At 37.6% G+C, this 22,134-nt stretch overlaps 1 protein-coding gene across 10 annotated transcripts in view; it reads right to left on the bottom strand.

The window, feature by feature from the left end:
• The window catches only part of LOC5569466 (casein kinase I), a 108,623-nt gene extending 86,840 nt beyond the window's left edge, over positions 1 to 21,783 (bottom strand). Inside the window, exons 1-2 of one of the 10 annotated variants that reach the window (XM_021838948.1) lie at positions 21,191 to 21,783; positions 4,005 to 4,967 (exon numbers count right to left, since the gene is read on the bottom strand). In XM_021838948.1, coding sequence (XP_021694640.1) covers positions 4,005 to 4,828 — 824 coding nt within the window. In that variant the 5' untranslated portion in view covers positions 4,829 to 4,967; positions 21,191 to 21,783. The other 9 variants (XM_021838950.1, XM_021838951.1, XM_021838949.1 and 6 more) reach the window with 9 other exon arrangements.
• Positions 21,784 to 22,134: the final 351 nt, after the last annotated feature.

The raw sequence follows: 22,134 nt of genomic DNA, 5'->3' as shown, positions 1-22,134 counted from the left end.
GCAGAATTTATCACGAAACTTTCTCCGGAATCTTCCGGCAATTCCTCTTGGAGTTCTTCCAGCAAGTCCTCCATAGGTTCAAATTTTCTCAAAAATTTCCCCTGGAATTTCCTCTCGAAGTTGCTCCAGAAATTCTTCTAGGATTTTTGCCTGAAGTTCCTCTAGGATGTCTTCGAAAGTTTCTCTTGGGAATTCCGCTATAAGTTACTCCAAGAGTTCCCCCCTTTCAGAAGTTCCGTCTGGATTTCCACTGAAAATTCCGCTAGGTGTTTCTCCGAAAGTTCCTCCAAAAGGTCCTGTAGAAGTTTCCCAGAAAGTTTCTCCGGTCGTTGCACTGGGAGTTCTTCCGGAAGTTCCACTGGGTGATTTTCCGTTTTCCTAAGATTTCATCTGCAGAGTTACTTTGGAACTTGCTATAGAATTTTTCCCGAAACTTCCCAAAAATTCCTCAAGGAGTTCTTCCAGCAAGTCCTTTAGAAGAAATTTTCTCAAGAATTTCCCCTGCAAATTGCTCCGGAAGTTCCAAAATTTTGCTAGGAGTTCCTCCAGAAGCTCCTGTAGATATTTCCCCGAAAGTTTCTCTGGATGTAGCACTAGACGTTCTTCCAAAAGTTCCTCTAATAGATTTTTCGCAAATTTTTCTTAGAGTTCTTCTTCAAGTTTCTCAGGATTTCTTCCATGAGCTCCTGTAGAAGCTCCTCTGTACGATGTACTAGTAGTTCCACCGGAGGTTCCTGTAAAAGTTCTCCGAAAATTCCTGTAGAAACTCCTCCGGAAGTAATTGCTGGTGTTGCTTTGGACGTTCTTGTAGCAGTTCCCCTGAAAATTCCTCTAGAAGCTCTTCTACAAGTTGCTTTAGAAGATCTCCGAAAGTTCCACAGATTTCCTCCAGAAGTTATTCTAGGTGACTATCCCGAAGTTTCCCTAGGATTTCATCCAAAGAGTTCTTTTGGAACGTGTTGTATAATTTATCCAGAAACTTCCTCCATAATCTTCCGGAAATTCTTGTTCCAGTTCTTACAGCAAGTTCTTTAGAAATTTTCCCAAGGAATTTCCTTTCAAAGTTGCTCCGGAAGTTCCTTTAGGAGTTTTACCGTGAGTTCCTGCAGGAATTATTTCGGAAGTTCTCCTAGGATGTCTCTAGTTTCTCTTGGAAATTCCACTAGGAATTTCTCCGGAAGTTCCCCTGAAAGTTTCTCCGGAAGTTTCTCCAGAAGCTCCTGTAGAAGTCTCCCTGGAAGTTTCTCCAGACGTTGCACTAGAAATTCTTCCGGAAGTTCCTCTGGTAGGTTTCCCGGAAGTTTTTCGTAGAGTTAGAAGTTCCTCTAAGATTTCTACCAGAAGCTGTTTTGGAAGTTTCTCCTGTTCTGGATTTCTCCTGGAAGTTTCTATACGATGTCTTTTGGAAGTTCGTCTAGGAGTTCCTCCGAAAGTTCCTCTAAGAGTTCTTCCGCAAGTTTTCTTAATAGTTCCTCCGAAAATCTCCCCAGGAGTTACCCCGGAAGTTATGCAAGGAGCTGCTCCTTAACTTCCGATTGAAGTTCCTCCAGAACTTCCACTATAATTTCTTCCAGATGTTTCACTTGAAGTGATTTCGGAGGTTCCACTAGTAGTTCCTCTTGAAGTTACTCTTGGAATTCTTCCGAGAGTTTATTCTGGAGTTCCTCCAGAACCTTCTCTAGGAATCACTCTGCAAGTTCCTCCGGAAGCTTCCCTAGGAGTTCCCTTAGTTCCCTAGGAGTTACCTGAAGAAGTTCTTGTTGAAGATCCTTAGAAAATTCGGCTGAGTTCCGCAAATAATTCATTTGGAAATTCCCCTAGGAGTTCCTCTAGAAGATTCTGTAAGATTTCCTAGCAGTTCCGCTAAAAATAACCCAGAAAGTTTCGCTAGGAGTTCCTCCAGATGTTCAACTAAAAGATCTTAAGGTAGTTCCTTTAGTAGTTCATCTGAAAGTTTCTCCTGGAATTCCTTCGGAAGCTGCTCTACGATTTCCACCGAGAATACATCGAGTAGTTCCTTTTGAAACTCCTCAATATTTCCCAGGAGTTTCTCCAAAAACCAATCCAGAAGCTTCTATAGGACTTTCCACGGAAGGATTTTTGCTCTTGAATTCCCTTTGGACGTTCCTCTAGGAATGTGTTTGGTAATTCCTCTAGGAGTTGCTCCGGAATTTAGTCAAGGAATTTCTCTGGAAATTCCTCCGGATGTTTTGTCTATAAGTTTTTTCGAGATTTTCTCTAAAGATTGCTGCAGAAAAGTTTCTATAGAAATTCTTTCTAAAGTTTGTACAAGAACTTCGTTGTTATAACGTAATATTAAAATATAATTTTAATTTTTGGAGCAGTTTCTCCCAGAATTGCTTTAGTGATTACTTCAGAATTTACTCCAAAAATTATTCAGGAATTTCGATCTAAGCATCTATTGAACAATCGCTGGACTAATTTCTGGGAAAATTGGTGGAGGAATCTCTAGAGAAATTCCTGGACGAATCATTGGATGAATTCCTGGAAGTATTGCAAATAGATCTCTGGAAAAATCACTAGAAGAATTCCTGAAGCTTTTCCTCGATGAATCTGAGAGGGAATCCTTGAAAAGCCTGTGAAATAGTCGAGTAATAGTTCCTAAGAGGAAAAAAGTGATTTTGGAGACAATTTTCGTTAAAAAAATCACGAATACTTATTCATACAGACTCAAGTCAAAAAAGTATACAAACTTACTTTATCGATCCTACGTGTTCTGCAGACGAAATTCTACACGTTTCGCTCTGAACCAACTCGATTTTTCACTATTAGAACGTTTAATTTCTGGATTTACAAAACGACGAAAGTAAGTTTTTCAACTTTCGCAACCTAACCACTACTTTCGCCGCCCCGCTGTATGGAGAGAGAAAGTGACTTAAACACGAATCAAAACAAAACACTACTTGGTACAAAAACGTCGCAGCTAACTGAATAGAACGGCTTATAATTTTGTCATAAAATTCTTGTGTGAAATAATAGGAACTCCATAGTTTTTGAACGCGAGCTCATTGTATGCAAAATTTAAGCAATGTACACGTCAAAAATAACGTTAAAAGGGTGATTCATTTTAAAACAGTTTTAGAAGACAGGTTGTGATTCTTCTGAATTAATTTTCTCAAAATCGTATGGAAGTTACTTACGTCGATTTGAAAAAGTAATCGATAAATACCTTCCACTATGAATAAACACTTGGATTGAAATCACTTGCATTAAAAAAAAAGTTTCTAAAAACAAACCTGCTTCCAACCCTGCCTGTATCAACATTTTGCAGAATCAATACAGGTCGGACTCGATTATCCGGAATTTTAGACTCGATTATCCGGAATTTGTTTTTTGATCTTCTTGTTTTTCAATTTTTATACATGCATCTGAGATAATTTGGTATTGCAATATACAATATGAATGGTTTTGCAGTTTTGAACGTATTTAAGAAAAGGGGGTTTGATAAAGTGGTTTTCTGTGTGTGCTGATCAAAATTAGTTTTTTCTTGTTTTCTGTGTTCCTAGAAATAATTTTTGTCTACGCCACCGCATCATATAAATAAAACAACGAAAAAAGATAATATTTAAGTTCAATTTTTTTCTTAGTGATTCGATTATCCGGAGTGAAAAAAAAATCTATACTCCGGATAATCGAGTCCGACCTGTACTTGAACAACGGCAAATGCCAAATTTTGGCAGATTAATCTCACGCTTTGTCATAATTTAAGCCACCATGCCTAATGAGGAAGATCGATACGCCCAATTCCGCAAATCGATCAAACCCGGTACAAACTGCAAGAGGCTCATCTTCGGCTTCCAGCTTCCAAAACGTTCGCACCAATACGATCAACGAATGCCCCCGAAAACGAAAGAAAAAAAAAATCAAGTGCAACCGAACAGACGGCCAGAAGGTTCGCCATTTGCGTGGGAACCGTTTAGTGGTGTGGCTGAAAGAAAGAAAGCAAGCGAAAAAAAAACGGAAACAGCTGTTCCCCCACTTACCTAAACAGTTGTCTCAGATACATGTAGTCGGGCCCCTCGTCGAATCGTAAACTGCGACAGTAGTTGAGATACATTGCAAACTCGGCCGGGAAGCCTTTACACAGCACCTCGATCGGGGTGGACATCTTCTTCTCGGAGATCTTTTCGTACTTTTGCTTCTTGTTGGTCGCCTTGAGGCCCTGCCAGGGCAGCGACCCGCGATTGAAGTACATCATCACGTACCCGAGCGATTCCATGTCGTCCCGGCGGCTCTGTTCGATCCCGAGGTGAGCGTTGATGGACGCGTAGCGTGCCGTTCCGGTCAGGTTCTTGTCCTCCCGGTACATGATGTGAATGCGCGTCCGGAAGTCCCGGTACTTTTTCGCGAGGCCAAAGTCAATCATGAAGAGTTTGTTGCAGTGCCGCCCGATGCCCATCAGGAAGTTGTCCGGTTTGATGTCCCGGTGGATGAAGTTCTTCATGTGCAGGTACTCGAGGCGGCCAATCATCTGGTCGACCAGCATGAGCACCGTTTTGATCGTAAAGTGGCGACTGCAGAAGTTGAACAAATCTTCCAGGGAGGGTCCGAGCAGATCCATCACCAGGACGTTGTAATGCCGCTCCTGGCCAAAGTACCGGATGTGTGGAATTCCGACGCCGCCGATCAGCACCTTGTACAGCTTGTACTCGTACATTAGCTGGGGGTGCCGCGCCGAAAGGCTTTCCATTTTGAGTGCCACCTCTTCGCCATTGGTGATATTCAGCCCCAGGTAGATGTCTCCGAACGAACCGGAACCGATCTTCCGCACGATCCGGTACTTTCCGGCCACGACGAATTCGTTCATCTTCGATACTGCTGCGGGGGCTGCCACTTTTGCTGCCGTTCTTGCACTGTTGGCTTCCAAGCGAATCCCTCTGCCTCTGCCTCTTCTGTGGCGCCCTTCCTCCGGTTGATTGTGATCTGGCTCTTGTCAGGATCAGGATCTTCACGGGAAAATTTGCACCAACAATTAGATATAGTGAGTCAAATTCATATTCGTAAAGGGCGCACAGGTGTTCACATCAAATTGGCAAACAACTGAGAAATAGCATATTCAAATCAAAATACGTCATCAATTAATAATGTAGATCAAAAGTGTCATGTATTATTCAACAATCATAAACGTTCTCCATTTATAATTCTGGCATAACTTATGATCACGTCCTAAAAGCAATTGGTAACCAAGTGTATAGCTCCTTCTTCAGGGTGTCTACTCATTTACAGAAATGAAATTCCCTGATATTTCCAGGTTTTTCCAGGCTTCAAAAAATAGTTCCAGATGATTCCAGGTTCAAGAAAAACGCCAAAATACATTAATGATTGTAATTAGTGCTTTCGTTTTAATTTCCGTGAGAACCAAGATTGCTCATCAAATGATTTGAAAGTGCCTTCAATCATCAAAGTAAGATATGAAGAAAATATTAATCAAACTGAGGAAAAAATAGCCGTTCCTTCAAAACGGGATTCAGATTTAACACTTGAGTCGTCGCGCTGTTGTATTTTGTACAACACTGGTGAAAAAACCTCGCTTCTCGTACACAACTGCAGCGTGGTGGTTCTGACGATGCCAAACTGCGCGACGACTGAAAGGTTAAGGATCAACGATGTACCCAGGAAATTTCTCTGGAGGTCGTTTTGAATATTTTCATAGAAAAAATCTTGGGCAAATTAAGGCTGGTAGTGACTATCACCGACCCTGAAACAACTTTAAAGACCTCTAGCTTAAAAAAAACTGGAAAAAGACTAACAGAAATCATGATCTGAGTAAGGTACCGTGGGGCAAGTGGGTAATGGATTTCGCATAGGTGGGATTCTTCAAATTCTAGAGACTTTAAATTAAAACAAATGAGGTTATGTATATTTTTTAGCTTGACTTCCACCAAATATAAGCAGTATGCTGAAATTGATTCTTATGTAAACTTGAAGAAAAAAGTACAGAAAAAGTTTTTGAAAAACGTCTCTTTATCTTTCACTTGCCTCACAAGTGGGGCAAGTGAAAAGTTTATCGTTTTGAGCAATAATTTCAAAAACTAACAGTCATATTCACGATTCCTATTACCTTTAACATTTATTAAGGCGTCCCAATGAACAATAACATAAATAACATGTAAACAAAGAACATTTTATTCTTGTTACTTGAAGTTTCTTCTGTTCAGTTATGTTAGGTGAAATGATTCGACAACATTATAACTGCAACATTTCCAATGGTAGTTCTTACATCATGGGAAAGCAATTGCTTTTCTGCTCTGTAGAATTTTCACCGCTCGTTATTTGTTTTCATGAAAATCGGATTTCACGTCGGATAACTCTTAGAGAGCAATCAAACGGAATCCTCCAATAAAGTATTTCGAAACTTTCTTATGTGGTAAACCAATACTCCATTTATTATGTTTTGAACTAGCTTTACAAATACATTCCACGAGATTTCCGTGCGTTCTCTTATATTGGAACTTTTCAATCAACGTCTTACTTTTAATCAGCTGTTCGAAGTACACATATTAATATCATAATATTTGGCAACCTTTATTTAGAGAAATGCCATGATTATAGCTTTTAACGCTTTGAGTATAGTGTTTCTTGAATTATCAGCACGTTCAGCTAGTCTATGATAATTGCGCACCTTATATACTTATAGCTACCTAAAGAGAAAACACTAATTTAATCTCTAATGAGAAACTTTTCACTTGCCCCACGTGATTGGAAAATTGACGGTGTTTTAATTTAGTTATTTTTAGTTCTATGTCGAATTAATTCTAAAACTTTTTTCATTGCAGTTCAAAACTGTCAGAGCGGACAACTTAAAAGTGGTACAGAAAATTATTTTCCGCAACTTTTTTCCACTGAAAATATTAAAATAAGATTGCACGCCGCCAACTTGTTACGGAGTTATATTTAACAGGTTAACATCTTTCGCTGTATTATGCAATAATGGTTGAAAAAACTCAGGAATCTCTTACCTATCGTAATGTTCTGAATGGCCTCGAAGGTTTACGCATGAGTTTGAAACGTTAATTCACATATTCAGTAAAATATACCAATTATTTTCACTTACCCCATTTACCCACTTGCCCCGCGGTACCTTATTTAATTCTTTATTTAAACAGACATTTTTTTTTTGAGAATATTTCTTAGATTTTTTTAATTATTCGTAACATAACGACAAATATAACTGCTTATTTTGCTGTAGATTTCAATCACATGTTACACCGAACATCTCTTCTGGAGTTTGATTTGTGATCTCTAAGGATCAAAAAATTTCTCCAAAGATTGTTTCATTTTTCAAGGCAGTTCTAAGTTCTCCAGAAATTTATCTAATGATTCTTCCATTGATTTTCCTATGACATTCTGCAACATTTCTGTTTAGAACATTTCAAGAAATCAAAATTCCTTCAGGGAGTCCACCATTTTTTTTAATTCCCCAAGGACTTTAAATTTATCCAATCATTCATCAAGGGCTGTATCCAGGAACATATCAGAATTTTTTTTTCAGATTTTTTGGAGAAAATTTTGAAAAAATCCGCGTGGAACTTTCAAAGAAAATCTTAGAGTAATCTCCGATGAAACTTGTGTGAACTCTAAGTTTGCCCTAATAAATTTCTGCAATGATCTCGAAAAGAACTCCTAGATTCATGATGAAAATCTTTCTTGGATTTATCTAATAAATTGCTAAAATAATTAAAAAAAAACTTTCGTATCACTGAATAATGCCCTATAACACTTTTCGAAGTTTTTCCTAGAATAAATCCGGACAGAATATCTAAAGAAATTTATGTGTGATTGATCGGAATAGTAACTGTAATAATTGTTGTAGTATTAACTAGTGAGGAACCTTGAATGAAGTTGTGAAAAACCCATGGATGTTAAGGAATGTTATTTGATTTTTTTTTCGAGAAATGTTTGAACTGCAGTAATAATATTTTGATGAAATGCTGGAGAAATGCCAAGAGAAATTTTTGGACAAACCTAATGAGAAATACCAAGTTGAATTTATTAAAGAATTCTTGGAAAAGTTTATAATAGACTTCATCGCAAAATGCCTGAATGATTTCTGGAGCAGTTACTGAGAGTAAACGTAGATGATTTTTTTTTAAATAATGCTTTTCGAAATGCCTGGAAAAATAAAATAATTAGCGTAGAGATTATTACCGTAAAGTGCCGTAATTCAGCGCAGTTAAGGAATAAAACGATTCAAATGGTTACCTAAAAATTAGTATTGCATCAACAAAAAAGCTTTATGGGTGGATCATTAGCAAATCTATTCTAGATTATGGGAAAAATGTAAACTAGACTGTATTCATAATTTACATTCGTGATTTTTTTGAAATAATTCACTCGTTGAAATTGCCTAATTCCGCGCATTTTTTAAACGCTTTTCCATACTCCGCGCAGAAGAATGCCTAATTTCGCGCACTCATGAAACAATCAAATTAACATTAATTTTGATGAGGGACTGCATCCATTCGTTACGTAACACTTAAAATTGAAAATTTTCAACCCCCTCCCCTTCCGTAACACTTTTTGTATGAGAAAACGTAAAGTTTTGTATGAACCGTAACTTTTCAGTCTACGTTCAGTTTTTTTTTTATTATTTTTTTGTCTATCACATGAAATAAAGATAACCAATACGGTGGCATTGGTACGTGTGAATATCGTCTAGGGGAAAGTGGGGCAATTTGGTTATCTTAAGAAAAGTCGTTAGAATTGCAATTTTTCGATCAATACACTAGATATGCATGATTTCCGTTGTCTTAAAAAAATCACGAATGAATTTTTCATTGATTTTTTTGTCGATGGGGTGATATGAGCACCCTATTTTATGTTGTGATATTATTTCATAGAATCTAACAATTTAATTATTTTATTCACTGAACTGGAAAGTTTGGAAATGAAATACTCTTTCGAAATCTACTGAGCTCATATTTGGTATGTTTAAAATATGTTTCTTATTGCATAGTTTTAGACAATTCGGTCGAGAAAAAAACCCCATCTTCTTTTTCTTGGCATTAACGGGAATCGAACCCAGACACCTTCAGCGTGGCTTTACTTTGTAGCCGCGGACTCTAATCACTCTGCTAAGGAAGGCCCCTGAAAAACCCCCATGCCAATGTGAATCATTCCACCCCCTTGCATTGGCGAAACCGCCCCGACTACCCCTATTTGTATTCTGCACTGTTCATACAATACAAGGACTAGTTCGCATTATCGCTTGGAATCAATAAGTTTTAAGCAAATAAATTAATGGTATCCACTAATGCCACGGGTAACTGAAACTTAATTTTTTTAAGCAAAAACAAAAAATTAGAAGAACCTAAGGGTCGTCCATAAATAACGTCAATCCCTCTCCTCCGTGTTATCATACTTTTTGTATGGAGGCTTCGTAAATTATGTAGGGATCGCAACGTTTCCGTGAATCATTTCCCGAGAATGTGTCGTAATTTGTGGGGTCTTCTACAAATTACGACATATGTTGTTTTTCCAATAATTCTATATGGATTGTATAATATAAATAAGAATCAAACAAGTGTACATTGGCATAACATTGTGTGGTTCATTATGCTAAGTCAATTTTGTGCGGCGCACAGATGTATAGATTATTTTTTGGGGCTGTGCATAAACTACGTGGTATTTTTCCCTGTAAGGGACTGTTCATAAATTACGTAGCAATTTAGGGGGAGGGGGAAGTCTACGATTTTGCTACGAACCATGTATTAAGTATGGAAAAACAGGCTACGAAGGGGGAGGGGTGTCAAAAATTGGTGAAAAAATGCTACGTCATTACTGGACGCTGCCTAAGTGGGCTCTCCCGACATTCCGCTTGTACATGAAACGTATGGCCCAGATAACCGTAGCGGTAAACGCACAGCTATTCAGCAAGACCAAGCTGAGGGTCGTGGGCTCGAATCCCACCAGTCGAGGATCTTTTCGGGTTGGAAACTTTCTCGACTCCCAGGGCATAGAGTATCATCGTACCTGTCACACGATTTACAAATGCAAAAAATGGTCAATTGGCAAAGAAAGCTCTCAGTTAATAACTGTGGAAGTGCTCATAAGAACACTAAGCTGAGAAGCAGGCTTTGTCCCAGTTGGGACGTAACGCCAGAAAGAAGAAGAAGAAGAATGAAGCGTAAGTATGCATGAAGTTACTTTTCAGAAAAATAGACAGATGTGAAGACGGATATAGCATGTTTTACTTGTCTGTTGTCATACGAAGAACAGTGCGCGGAATTAGGGCATTCTGAAAAAAAGACGTAGCCTAATTCCGCGCAATACTTTTTTAAATAACACTCAATAATTATGCTAATATTTGATAAGATTTCATAGAAGCACCATGAAACATATCCGTAGCAAGTAGTTCCATGGAATATTGCATAAAAAATAAAACATTTTCGATAAAGAAATCGTGTTTGTTGTTGTCCTACAGTCTTAGCACGGACGCTAAGAAAATTAGAAAAATGACGTTTACTCCGACGGGCCTTCAGTGATTATTTTTTTATGCTGCGAAAAAATGCCTTATTTGCTTTTATTTGTGATTCAAACTTATGCTAAATCAAAGTACAGTCGCCTCTCCACATCTCGATATCGAAGGGACCATCGAGATAGGGAGAGATCGAGACAAAGAACCAATTTTGATGAATACTAGATTAAAAAACACTCCGTTGCCAAGAAAGTAATACACAAACAAACGTCATTTTGCGCTCCTAATTTGTTTTGAATCCCAAAACTTTGGTCTAGTAACCTTCGATATTAATCATATCGACATACGGAGAGAAAATTGAGAACGAAAAATCAACTGATACACATCGAGCTATGGAGATATCGAGATAAGGAGGATATCGAGATATGGAGAGTGAAAATGTATGCAGACTGAAGGGACTTATGAAATCATCGACATAGGGAGAGATATCGAGATGTAGAACATCGAGATGTGGAGAGTCGACTGTAGCATCGAATAGCATTAAAAGTTGCTGAAATAATAATGTGTATTTCCATATATAAATAGTTTTGTAAGAAATGCGCGGAATTAGGCACTGCGCTGAATTAGGGCACTTTACGGTATAAGGTTTGGAAAAATGTTGAAACGTGTTTTTTCAAACACTGGAATAAATCATTATGGAAGAACACCTGTAGGATCTGTGGGAAATTTCCTAGAAGTAACAAGTTTCTAACAGTTGGAAAAATCGCTATAAAAGCCAGTGAAAAAAAAAACATCTGGAGGAAATCCTTGAAAAATTGGATTTTTTCAGAGTAATCTCATTGAAAATTACTGGAGGTAGTAGCGCTGGAGTGTTCTAGGATTTTCTGGATTAAATTTTGAAGAAATTTCTTTAAGCATCCCTTTAGAAATCGGTGGTAGCATTCCTGAAAGAGATCCTGGAAGTATTCCAGAAGGAATCTCTGCAGATATCACTAGAATTAGCTTAGCTTAGCTTAGCTTAGACTGACTACACATATCAATGGTTGCTATTCCGTGATTGACCGAAGTCAGTGAAAATGCACAAAGAATCAACTAGAAGTTCGGCTGGGATTGTCCATAATCTTCTTCAGTGTGCATAATTCAGTGCCTCTATTTATACAGGGTCAATAACGGCGCCGGCCACGTCCTTGCAGTCAGGTGGGATTGGGGAAGGAATGTTAGTGTGTAACCTTTGCTTTTTGGAGACCGTGTTTGCCTCTGCATCTCCACAAAGGTTACTGGGAGGGATGTTTGTTAATGGGGAGGATCGTTGGGTCATAGGATTCACTTTGATAAGCGATTAGACCATGATAAACAATGATTTGTGAGATATATACATGCTTATACGTAAATATAATATTTTCATTTGATATGAACAATTTCTATGTAGAGGAAAATTATGCCGACACTTGAGGTGACGAACCATTCAAAGTTTGTTGAACAAATACCTAAATGTAACATTCCTACAGCTGTCAGGACGAAAGCATGTGTTATTATATTTTACTCATTTGAAAAGAAACAAAAAACTCGATTGGTTGGGACATCATAGAACACTCTTATTCTTATGCCGACACTTACAGTGGCGAACCATCCAAAGTTTGTTGAATAAAGTGAACCTTTCGCAAGTCTACACTTGTAGTGTCGAACCATTCAAAGTTTTTTTTAATCACAAAAATAAAGGTATATAAGAGGTGTTCTGAAAAAAAAAATGTTAAACATAAATAAATCATGAATCAGAGTTTGTGTCGACACTCACAGTGACGAACCATCCATAGTTTGTTGAAAAATCATATTTACATCCCACCATTGTAACGATTGAATGTGCAGTCATACATAATTTATAGATTAGAAATAGTAGCATGAAACGAGCTCACCAATTGATCCGTTATCCTTGAATGAGCAGCCACAATCCACTTTCGGCTTCACTCGTTTGCTCGGCTATAAAAAAGCACTCAGGAAAAAAAATAAGCGCGCGACCCAAAAAGAATAAAAAAAAAAACTGTTCGGGCTTTCTTGACGCACTGCCCAGGAGCAAGCGTCAAGGTCGAAGGATCAAACAGAACTCGAATCTCTGCAGATATCACTAGAATTCCTGAAGAACTCCTCGGGATCTGAGAAAAATTTCATTGAGATCTTGTGGAATAGTCGCGTAATAGCCTCTGAAGGCTCCTCTGGGGCCTCTAGAGTTTGGAATCAAGATTTACAGCAAGCAACTTAAGACAAAAAAAAGACCTTACACAAAAAAGGCATGTCAAAGACTTGATGACAAAATAGTTGAATGACTGCACATCAAAAGTAGCGTTTTAGCAGCGCAGCCGAAAATTTTTTTGGTTGAAAAGTCCTGGAGTTGCAAAAAGGACATGTTCTACCATGCATTACTAATTCAAAATAATTTCCCGGATTGTGGCTGAAATTCCCTGAGAATTCCAGGTTTTTCCAGGTTGAATAAAATTCCCTGATAATTCCAGGTTTTCCAGGTAGTAGACACCCTGTTCTTTCTAAGCAAATGAATAGACCATGATGAAAAATATCACAACTGGAAGATAGAGGAAGATTTTCTTTTCATCGTAGCATTGTTAAATAACATGTAAATCCATTCGTTTCCTCGATCACAACAAGCTACACACTAAACTTTTTCCATTTATATTTCATCTTTGGAAAGCGGAATGGATAATTTAATTTTGTCTAAAATGGACCTAATTCTATATTCATATGCTTTTCAAACAATCAATTCAAGTGATTAGAGTATATTTAGAAACAAATTTAGAGTTTGAACAAATTAATGAAAAATACCACTTTTCCGTTTTTTTTCTAGCAAATCAACAAAATCGTACATTTTTTATAATATTACTTAAAAATGATATCTGTGAATAATTAATGAGTTTCAAAAACTTGTAATAAGTTTTGAAGTAGGTACGAGTGAATATCTCTGATGGAGTGGATGTTTCTATTCAATCTTTTTTTTTGTCTTTATTAAAGAGGCTTTCAACCTGGCGGCCGGTTCACCTCAACCATTATTCAATCTTCTTATTTTAAACTATTTACTAGTGTGCATGGTGTCCGTAAATTATCCGTACAAACTTTGAAGGCTTGGCTCTATGCAATCAAGCGGTATAAATTCAGTATTGTTGCATAGTTTAATACATTGATTTACTATATTTTTAAGCTGTAAGTTTGACACATTTTCGATTTTAAATATGTTTAAAACCAAGCCAAACGTGTTGACTGGTCTTAAAGAAAGATGTTTTTCGAGCTTTAAAACGGAAGAGAAATGCCCATAGAACTCACTGCTTCTTCTTGGCATTAACTCACTGCATTTGAACCGTATATTTTTCTACTTCCAGCCTGACTTGAAACTAATGACCTGTAGGTTACTTCAAATAATGATGGGACATTTAGATTCTAGGCAGAAAACATCACTAACATGATTAGGGCCCCTCAGGAATAACCCAAAAAAATAAAAATAAATAAATTTGCCTATCTCAGTTAGAAGCAATCACTTCGAAATTATTTAAAATTCTATTTTGTGTTAGCATATAATGCATTAAAAGAGGTATATACATCTTTCCATATTTTGTTGTTCGGGTAATTTACGGACACAAAGCTGAAATGGAAAATGCACAGTCGTTGAATGCTTCTTTCGCAAGATTCAAGTGTCAGTGAGCGAAATTAGGAGCGCACGCGAAACATGGGTACTTTACGGTAGAATATTTCCAAAAATTCAAGCCATAATTTTCAAAAGGATAACGTTAGAAACTACTCTAGAGTTTATTCCTCTTATTTCTTCAGAAAGCCCAGCGGAAATTCCTTGAGAAATTTCTCAAAGATTGTTTCCAGGGAGATTAGAGGACATTTTTAGAGAATTTTTGGAGAAATCGCTGTAAAAACGGAAATTGCTGAAAGGAATCCTGTAGTATTCTCCTATAAAACTTCTGTAGTAATTCTTGATGAGCTTTAGCGAGTAGTAGTAATTCTTTACAAGCTTCCTAACTTCTGAAGATATTTAGGAGAATTTCAAGATGAATTCCTAAGATAATTATTGAAAGGCAAATTCAATTGAAACCCTCGATTATCAGGATGCATTCCTGGAAAAACAACGAACAGAATCCATGAAGAAACTTGTGTAGAAATGGTCGGAAAAAAATGCTGTTGTATTTGCTGGTATGAAACCTCAAAAAAATAATGAAAATAAGAGGTTGAGATTTTTTTTAAATTACTCGAGAATTGTTTGGATGAACTGCAGGAGTAGTTTGTGGAAGAAATGTCTAATATTCGACAAAATGTATGTTACTGTTAGATTGTCGGGGTTCTTAGCAAAATCGTTGAAGAAGCCTTAAAATTGTCGAATTGTACTCTAATACATCTGAATAACGTTATAAAGAACTTGATCGATCTTTGTCCATAAACGCATGCCAGTCCCATGTTGCTGGATTTTTAATTCGCATGGGACAATTATGCGTTTATGAGGAGTAAAATATAGTTTAAAGTATGTATTACACGTTTGAATTTTGGAAGATGTACGAATATGGACATGGGTTAATGTAAGACACAAGTTCAATAGTTTTCTATTATTCCATACATTTTAACGACCTTGTTGGCCGAATAATAGATGACACCTTTGGTCTACATTATTGAAAAAGTATTTTGAATTCGATACATCTTTTCTAGTATAACATGTGATAAGGGCCTAACTTGCAAACGTAAACATGAGAAATAAGAATACGGAAAATTCGGAAATCTAAGCACTTGTCACATTAGGACGGGGCCTATTTTTCAAAATCTGTTGTGGTCAAAATTAGAAAGTCAAGTAGAAAATGATCATCGGTTCCAAAATAACATCCTGTGAAAAAATAGAGCTTTTGGTTAAGGTTTAAAGGCGGCACAATAAACATAATTGCAGTTTTAGTGAACTCTTCAAAAATTTGGTATACTTTTCGAATTGTTTTGTTACATTTAGGACTTTTAGCGACAAAATATCACTTCAAAATGGCGATATCTGCACTCCTTCAAGAGATATATGACGAAACATATCCTACGAATGCAATTGTGGGCCCTGGGATAAGTTAGGCTGACTATTTAACGTAATTGTATCTATAGTTAGACTTTTGTCATATTTTTTTCTGATTAAGCCCCATCAGTTAGTTCGGCCTTAAGAAAAATACTGCTCGAGTTAGCGCCTTCTGAATTTAGTTCATTTTCAAGAGAACGTGACTGGTAACGACTAAGTGTATCAAAAGAAGGAACATTGGAGACCTGTTGTCTGAAAAAAAAGAACGAATAGGAACAAAAAAAAGAACCAAAATGGAATCAAATGGAACCAAGAAATTTAAAGTTTGCTTCCTTACTTTTCGTTTACTGCCTGTTTGACGCCCAAGGAATCCATGAATGTGCTTTTAAAGAAGACTTGGAGATTATACTTGATAAATATCTAATGAAATTGTTTGGAATAATTGCAGCAATAAGACTTGAATGCAATGTTGAGGTTATTCCTAGAAAACAACTGGAAATATCAGTGGTACAATTAGATAAATATATATGAAGAAACGGTTCAATCCTACCGATCAAGTATCTTTTCGGGTTTTTAAAAGGGTCCAAAAGATGAGTTTTAATAAAATGTTTTCAAAGAATCTAGCCAAATAATTATTCATGAATATTCCCAACATTGTTTTAAGTATTACTCAGACAATCCGTCAGGTATTACTACTCATTTCATCAGAGACCAATGCAGGTATTTGTCCAAAGCTTTTTCTTCAGGTATCACAGGTAACGGGCTTCTTGAGAAATTTCGTTCAAGGTACCTTGACCAATTCAACCAGGTTTTTTTTATTCAAGGATAACATCAGAGATCAATCGAGAGATTCCACCATGATTTGTTTTTTTTTAGTAATTTTTCCAAAGATTCTTTCAAAAATTTCTCAAGAAAATCAGAAGTCCACCAGAAGTTCGTCAAACGATTTTTCCATCGATCTCGTCTAAGGATTTTGGTTTAGACAATTCTCCGGCGATGCCTCCTTTGATTTGCTAGGATTTACTCCGAAATTGTCGTTCAGAATATATGTTTTCTAATTTCAACCATGAGAGAATACCTTTAAAAATAACTCCAGATACTTTTTCTAAGATTCCGTCAGTCTTCCGGAGGCTCTTGCAAAGATTGTCCAGGTAAGTACTCATAAAATTTATTAAGGTTTCTTCCCTAGTCTTCAAAGAGTTGTCAAGGACCTACAGTGATCATTGATAACACTCCAACATAAAAGCCTGATGAATTCTCGCTAAGGAACTCTGAAAAAACTCTTTACTTAATGAGGATGTTTTGATGTTTTTTTTTATATGATTTGCTAAGATAATAAATGAAATGGAGAAATAATCAATAGAATATCTAGATGATATCCTATACGATTTTCTGAAAACATTTTCAAAAAAAAATCGAAAGTTTCTTTTTTTGAATAAATGTCTATGGAGATTGATTTCCTTGAATGACCCTGAAGGACTTTTGAGAAATTCATAGTAGAAACTGTTCGTAAATTCATGAAAAAATCTCCTTGAAAATAGCAAACACTTTTGTACAAACAAGAGAGATCGGTAGAACAATAACTGAAAAAAAGCTGGAGGAAATTCTGGGAAATCCATCAGGATTAAAATCAGGATGCTGAAATTACTAAAGGAAGTAGCGTTGGAGCTCTGAAGAATTTCTTGTAGGGAATATGAAGAAATTCTTCTAAGCATTTTGAGAAACCGCTGGAAAAAATTCTGGATGAATTCTTGAGAGAATTGGTGGAGAAATGCCTAAAAATATTGCTGGGGAGATCCCTGGATGAGTGCCTGCAGATATTCTAGAAGACACCGCTGTAGAATTCTGGAAGCATTTGGTTTGAATCTATATGAACATGGCTGGAAGAATAACTGAAGAATCGGCGTACGAACTCCTAGACGAATAGGGTGCCGGTGCCATTAGTGGACTACCTAAGCTATAAAAAATCAAAACAAAATAACGAAAAGCCTTAGCAGAGATCTTTTGGCGTCAACAGAAAGATTTCAACCTCTACTATATGGGAAAAATATAAAAAAAATGATAAAACGATTTTTTTGACATAAAATTTCTTGAGCCACTATTGGTACACGTGCTCCAATAGTTGCGCTAGTGCTCCAGTAGTAGACGTTTGGGAATTATACAAGGAATTTTAAACAAAAAGGCAAATTTTTACACAGGTTTAACATTTTTCCCTTCGAACAGCAACTAATATCTTTCGAATGAAGCATTAAGAACATCTCTGGGACTTTTCTTCATTTTTCTACATCTATTTTAAAAACTGCTTCCATCCGTTGATCCACTACTGGAACACGACGGCAACTATTGGTGCAAGGAAGCATTTTTTTTGCGTAAACTTAATTATTTATATGACTTTTTGATGAAATAAAAAGCTGAAATTTGGCAAATCGACTAAACTAGAGGCGATCTATCCAACAAAAATAGCACATGTCGTTTTTATCAAAAAATGTACGTTTTGTTCCATAGTCCAATCTACTGGTACATTACAACCATTGGTACCAGCACCCTACTTGTAGGATTTCCAGAGAAAAATTCTTAGCGAATCACTCAAAAACTCTGGAATAATGCATTGAGGATTTTCTTGCGGAAGCTCTGTTGAAGTCACTACTGGAGAAACTGGTAAAATATCAGGAGAAAGTCTTGGAATGGTAGCAGGGATTCTTGTCAGTGTAATCTTTGTGGAAAATAGTGGAGGAAGTTGTGTTGGTTTTCCTGGAATAAATTCTGGAGAAATTATTTTAATTGCCCTTCAAAAATCTCTGGATGAATTTTAGGAGTTTGTGGTAAATCTCTAGAGAAATTTCTGGAGGAGTCCGAGGAAGTAGTCCTGAAGCGACTGAATTACATTAAAATAGAAGACCTGTTGCCTGAATAAACGAGACCGAAACAGGAATGAAGAATACAAAAAGATACCTAACAGGAATCATCAGATAAGAGTTTGATTCCTCATAGACTCAGACCAGACATTTCTCTAAGAATGTTTCTAATTTTTTTTTTTAATGAATTGCTCATGACATTACGACAAATACTTCTGATCGTAGTACTGTTAGTTTTTCTATGGTTTTCTTTGAGAGTTCCATAAAACATATTTCTATTATTTACCTACAGATACAGATTACTTATTCCGAAGATCTTTTAATGAGTTCATTCAATAATTGTACGAGAATTCCTTCCAGTATTTTCCTAGGTAATTTCTCCAAGATTTCTGTTGTTGATACCTCGAGAATTTCACCAGGATTTTTTTCAAGGATAAGCACATAAATTACCTCACAGATTCCATCAGGAACGCCTCCAAAGACTCCTTTGAAAAAATTTCAAGAAATATCTAAGTCCAGGATTATGTCCAAATCCAATGATTTTTTCATTGATTTTCCAAGGACAAACTTCCAAACTTCCCGTTTAGAACATCTTCAAAAATTCAACCGGTACCACCTTTTTTTTTTTGTTAGGCACTCCGTGCACTTGGCCACTACTATGCCGAGGATCATTACAGAATCTATTTATATCCTAGTTCTTATTGCTATTTCTCTCATACCGAGCAGGTAGAGGAGAGTGCTGCCGTTGGTCCAATCCATATCCATATCCAAATCCATTGGTGTGCGGTGGTTCATTTTGCCATGTATATGTGTCGTGTGAGGCAACAGCCTACAAAGAGGGTCAGTGTGTCTCAGTCACCATCCGATACTGACGAAGGATGGATGTGTTCCCCTATACACAGTCCTTCGTGCGGCGTCTTCTGGTGGCTGGACGGAGTTTTTAGTGTGGGGGGATTGGGAATCGAACCCATGACCTTCCGCTTACGAAGCGAAACCATAACCTCGAGGCTACGAGACCCCCCAACCGGTACCTTCTCCGGAGATGCTTTTCGGGATTTGTTTAACCCTCTAAAACCGAAATCCGCGTTCAAACGACGTACCCTTGGTATTTTTTCATAGTTTTGAAATCAAAATGATTATTTTTCTGGACAACTTTTATATTCTATAACCTGAAATGCTTTTAGAGTGTAACAAAAATTTTGTACATTTTAGTTCTTTCACGATCATCCAAACATAGAAATAGAGCCAAAACTATTTATATGTTTGAGAAAGGTAGAAAGAAAAATCCGGGGATGTTTCTAAAGAAAATTCCAAAGTAACCTCTGTTGAAACTGAAAAAAACGAGGGTCGGGACAGTGTTGATAGACTCACAATCGAATCTCAATTATTGAGCGAGAGCAAGCTCATTGGAAATCTGATCCGCAAACCTCACGCTTGAGATTTTCAAGCAAAATCACTCAACACATTCAAGCCGTTCAACATGATTCAATCATGGAACCCTTTTAAAAACTTGTGAAAATTGAATGTTGATGTTTTGACTGCTGAATTGTGTGGTTGGCAAGTCACGCATAAGAAATTTCGAACGTTAGATGAGAATTTGAGTTTTTCAGTGTTGGAAGGATCGAAGGTTGGATAACTTGATGTAGTGTTCATTAAACTTTCGAAAATGGACTTTTTTTTTAGAAATTGATTGAGAAAAATTTGTGAGAACTGCAGGAGCAATCCTTGGATGAAATACTGTGGTAATTACTAGAAAAAAAATCTAGAGAAACCTAATGCGTAATCACAGGATTGGGAATTCCTTAGAAAGTTTTCAAAAGATTTTCTCGTTTAATCTTTGGAGGAATTTTTGGAGCATTTTCCCGAAAGTAACCGTAGATAGAAAGGCGTAAGAATTATTGTAGGGTTTCTTGGAAAAATCCCTAACAGAGTTTTTTTAAACAATTTCGAAGTAACCCTTGTAGCGTTGGAGTTATCAAGGATCTTCTTCTTGGCATTAACGTCCCCACTGGGACAGAGCCTGCTTCTCAGCTTAGTGTTCTTATGAGCACTTCCACAGTTATTAACTGAGAGCATTCTATGCCAAAGTTGCCATTTTCGCATTCGTATATCGTGTGGCAGGTACGATTCTACTATATACCCAGGGAAGTCAAGCAAATTTTCATAACGAAATGATCCTGGACCGACCGGGATTCGAATCCAGACACCTTCAGCATGGCTTGGCTTTGTAGCCGCGGACTCTAACCACTCGGCTAAGGAAGGCCCCACGTTCGGTAGGATAATATTGTTCAATAATTCATAAGTCGAGATGTATGGAAAACCTAAGTAGTTTTGCCTCAGAATAGATAACAATGTCTCTTGATAAAAACAGCATAAAATCTCATTTTGTTAACATTTTTGAGTTATGCCCACTTAACATTTTATGCTAGATAATTTGATAGTATTTTTTACCAATTTTTGATGTGAAAACAGTGCCCTTGTACGAATATAAAATCGAATTGAATTCACTGTAATCCTCTTCTTCCTTGTAATGTTGTTCACTTTGATTCGAGATTTTCCTCTCCCCCTTCTTCCTCCTATTCCCTTTTGTGTTGATTATACTTCGTTTTCTTCAAACACACTTTTTACTCTTTACTTCGGACTCAAGTGCCACTTCCTCTTCTTATTATTACTCCCTTCCACACCACACACTTTTCCTTCTTCTACTTCTTCTTCTAGAGCAACAATCGAGGACGGGAGGAGAGAAAATCTCAACAAGAGGAAGAAAAACTGAAAAAAAAACTACTCTGGCCTCTTTGGTCTTCGTTCTTCCTCAAAATATGGCCACGCAAAAAAAAAAAATAAACCCACAAAACTGCACTTGCTGCTGCTTAGCCTACTTGGCCAATCCGTCACACGTACACGCGGCACACATACAGAAACACGGACGACAATCGCAGCGGCCGTCCGTCGATCGAAACCAAAAATCGAACCGAATCCGAATCCGAAAGATGGACGGACGATGATTGTGAATGACGGACGAACGAATGGAAACGAAACGGAACGGAACGCAATACCAGCAAGAGCAAAGCGGCAGCAGCAGGAAAAAAAATCCGATTTTCTTCGTCGCCCTGATTTCCGCGACGGCGTGGCCACCTTTTCCTCGAACCGTGTGCACCGTTTTTTCACCGTAAAATCCTTTGGTTCCCTGGACACGGCCAACACTTCCGCGAAAACGGTCCCAAGGAGAAAAGATGGGGACCCCAAAAAGCGAAGCACACACGCACCACACACTACTCTTCTCTGCTCCACAGCCTACTTCGATTCGTCGTCACTATTTTTTCCTCGCACGACGACGTCTTTCACCATCAGCAACACTCGCGACTTTTTGCGGAGCGCACTTTGATGGCTCTCTCTTCTTCGTGATGAGGTGGTTTTCTTTCTTTTCGTCCCGCGATTAGGTCGACTGGCAAGAATTCGTTCGAAGGGCCACAAAATTCATCGACTGCAGTAGTATTTCAAGTGAACACGTCATGAAATACACCGCCATACACGCGGTGACGTCACGAATGTCGAGTTTGGTGATGGATTCGTGGGACAAAAGTGATGACCTGGCGGGAATGGAATAGTACTTGTTCCAACATGGCCGATTTGAAAGAACGATTAGGTCGACAAGAACAGGGTGGCCCACCGCCACGGGCGGTTTTTTGACGTTTCATCGCGATTGGGTCGACTGGGCGTCCGAGGGGTGTGAAAAAATGGAATCACGCATTTGATATCCAAAGGGCCAATTTGCGACTACACGCAAACAAATT

The sequence above is a fragment of the Aedes aegypti genome, chromosome 1 (genome assembly GCF_002204515.2).
Source record: "Aedes aegypti strain LVP_AGWG chromosome 1, AaegL5.0 Primary Assembly, whole genome shotgun sequence".
Classification (NCBI taxonomy): Eukaryota; Metazoa; Arthropoda; class Insecta; order Diptera; family Culicidae; genus Aedes; species Aedes aegypti.
This window is presented reverse-complemented; position numbering and strand designations above follow the sequence as displayed.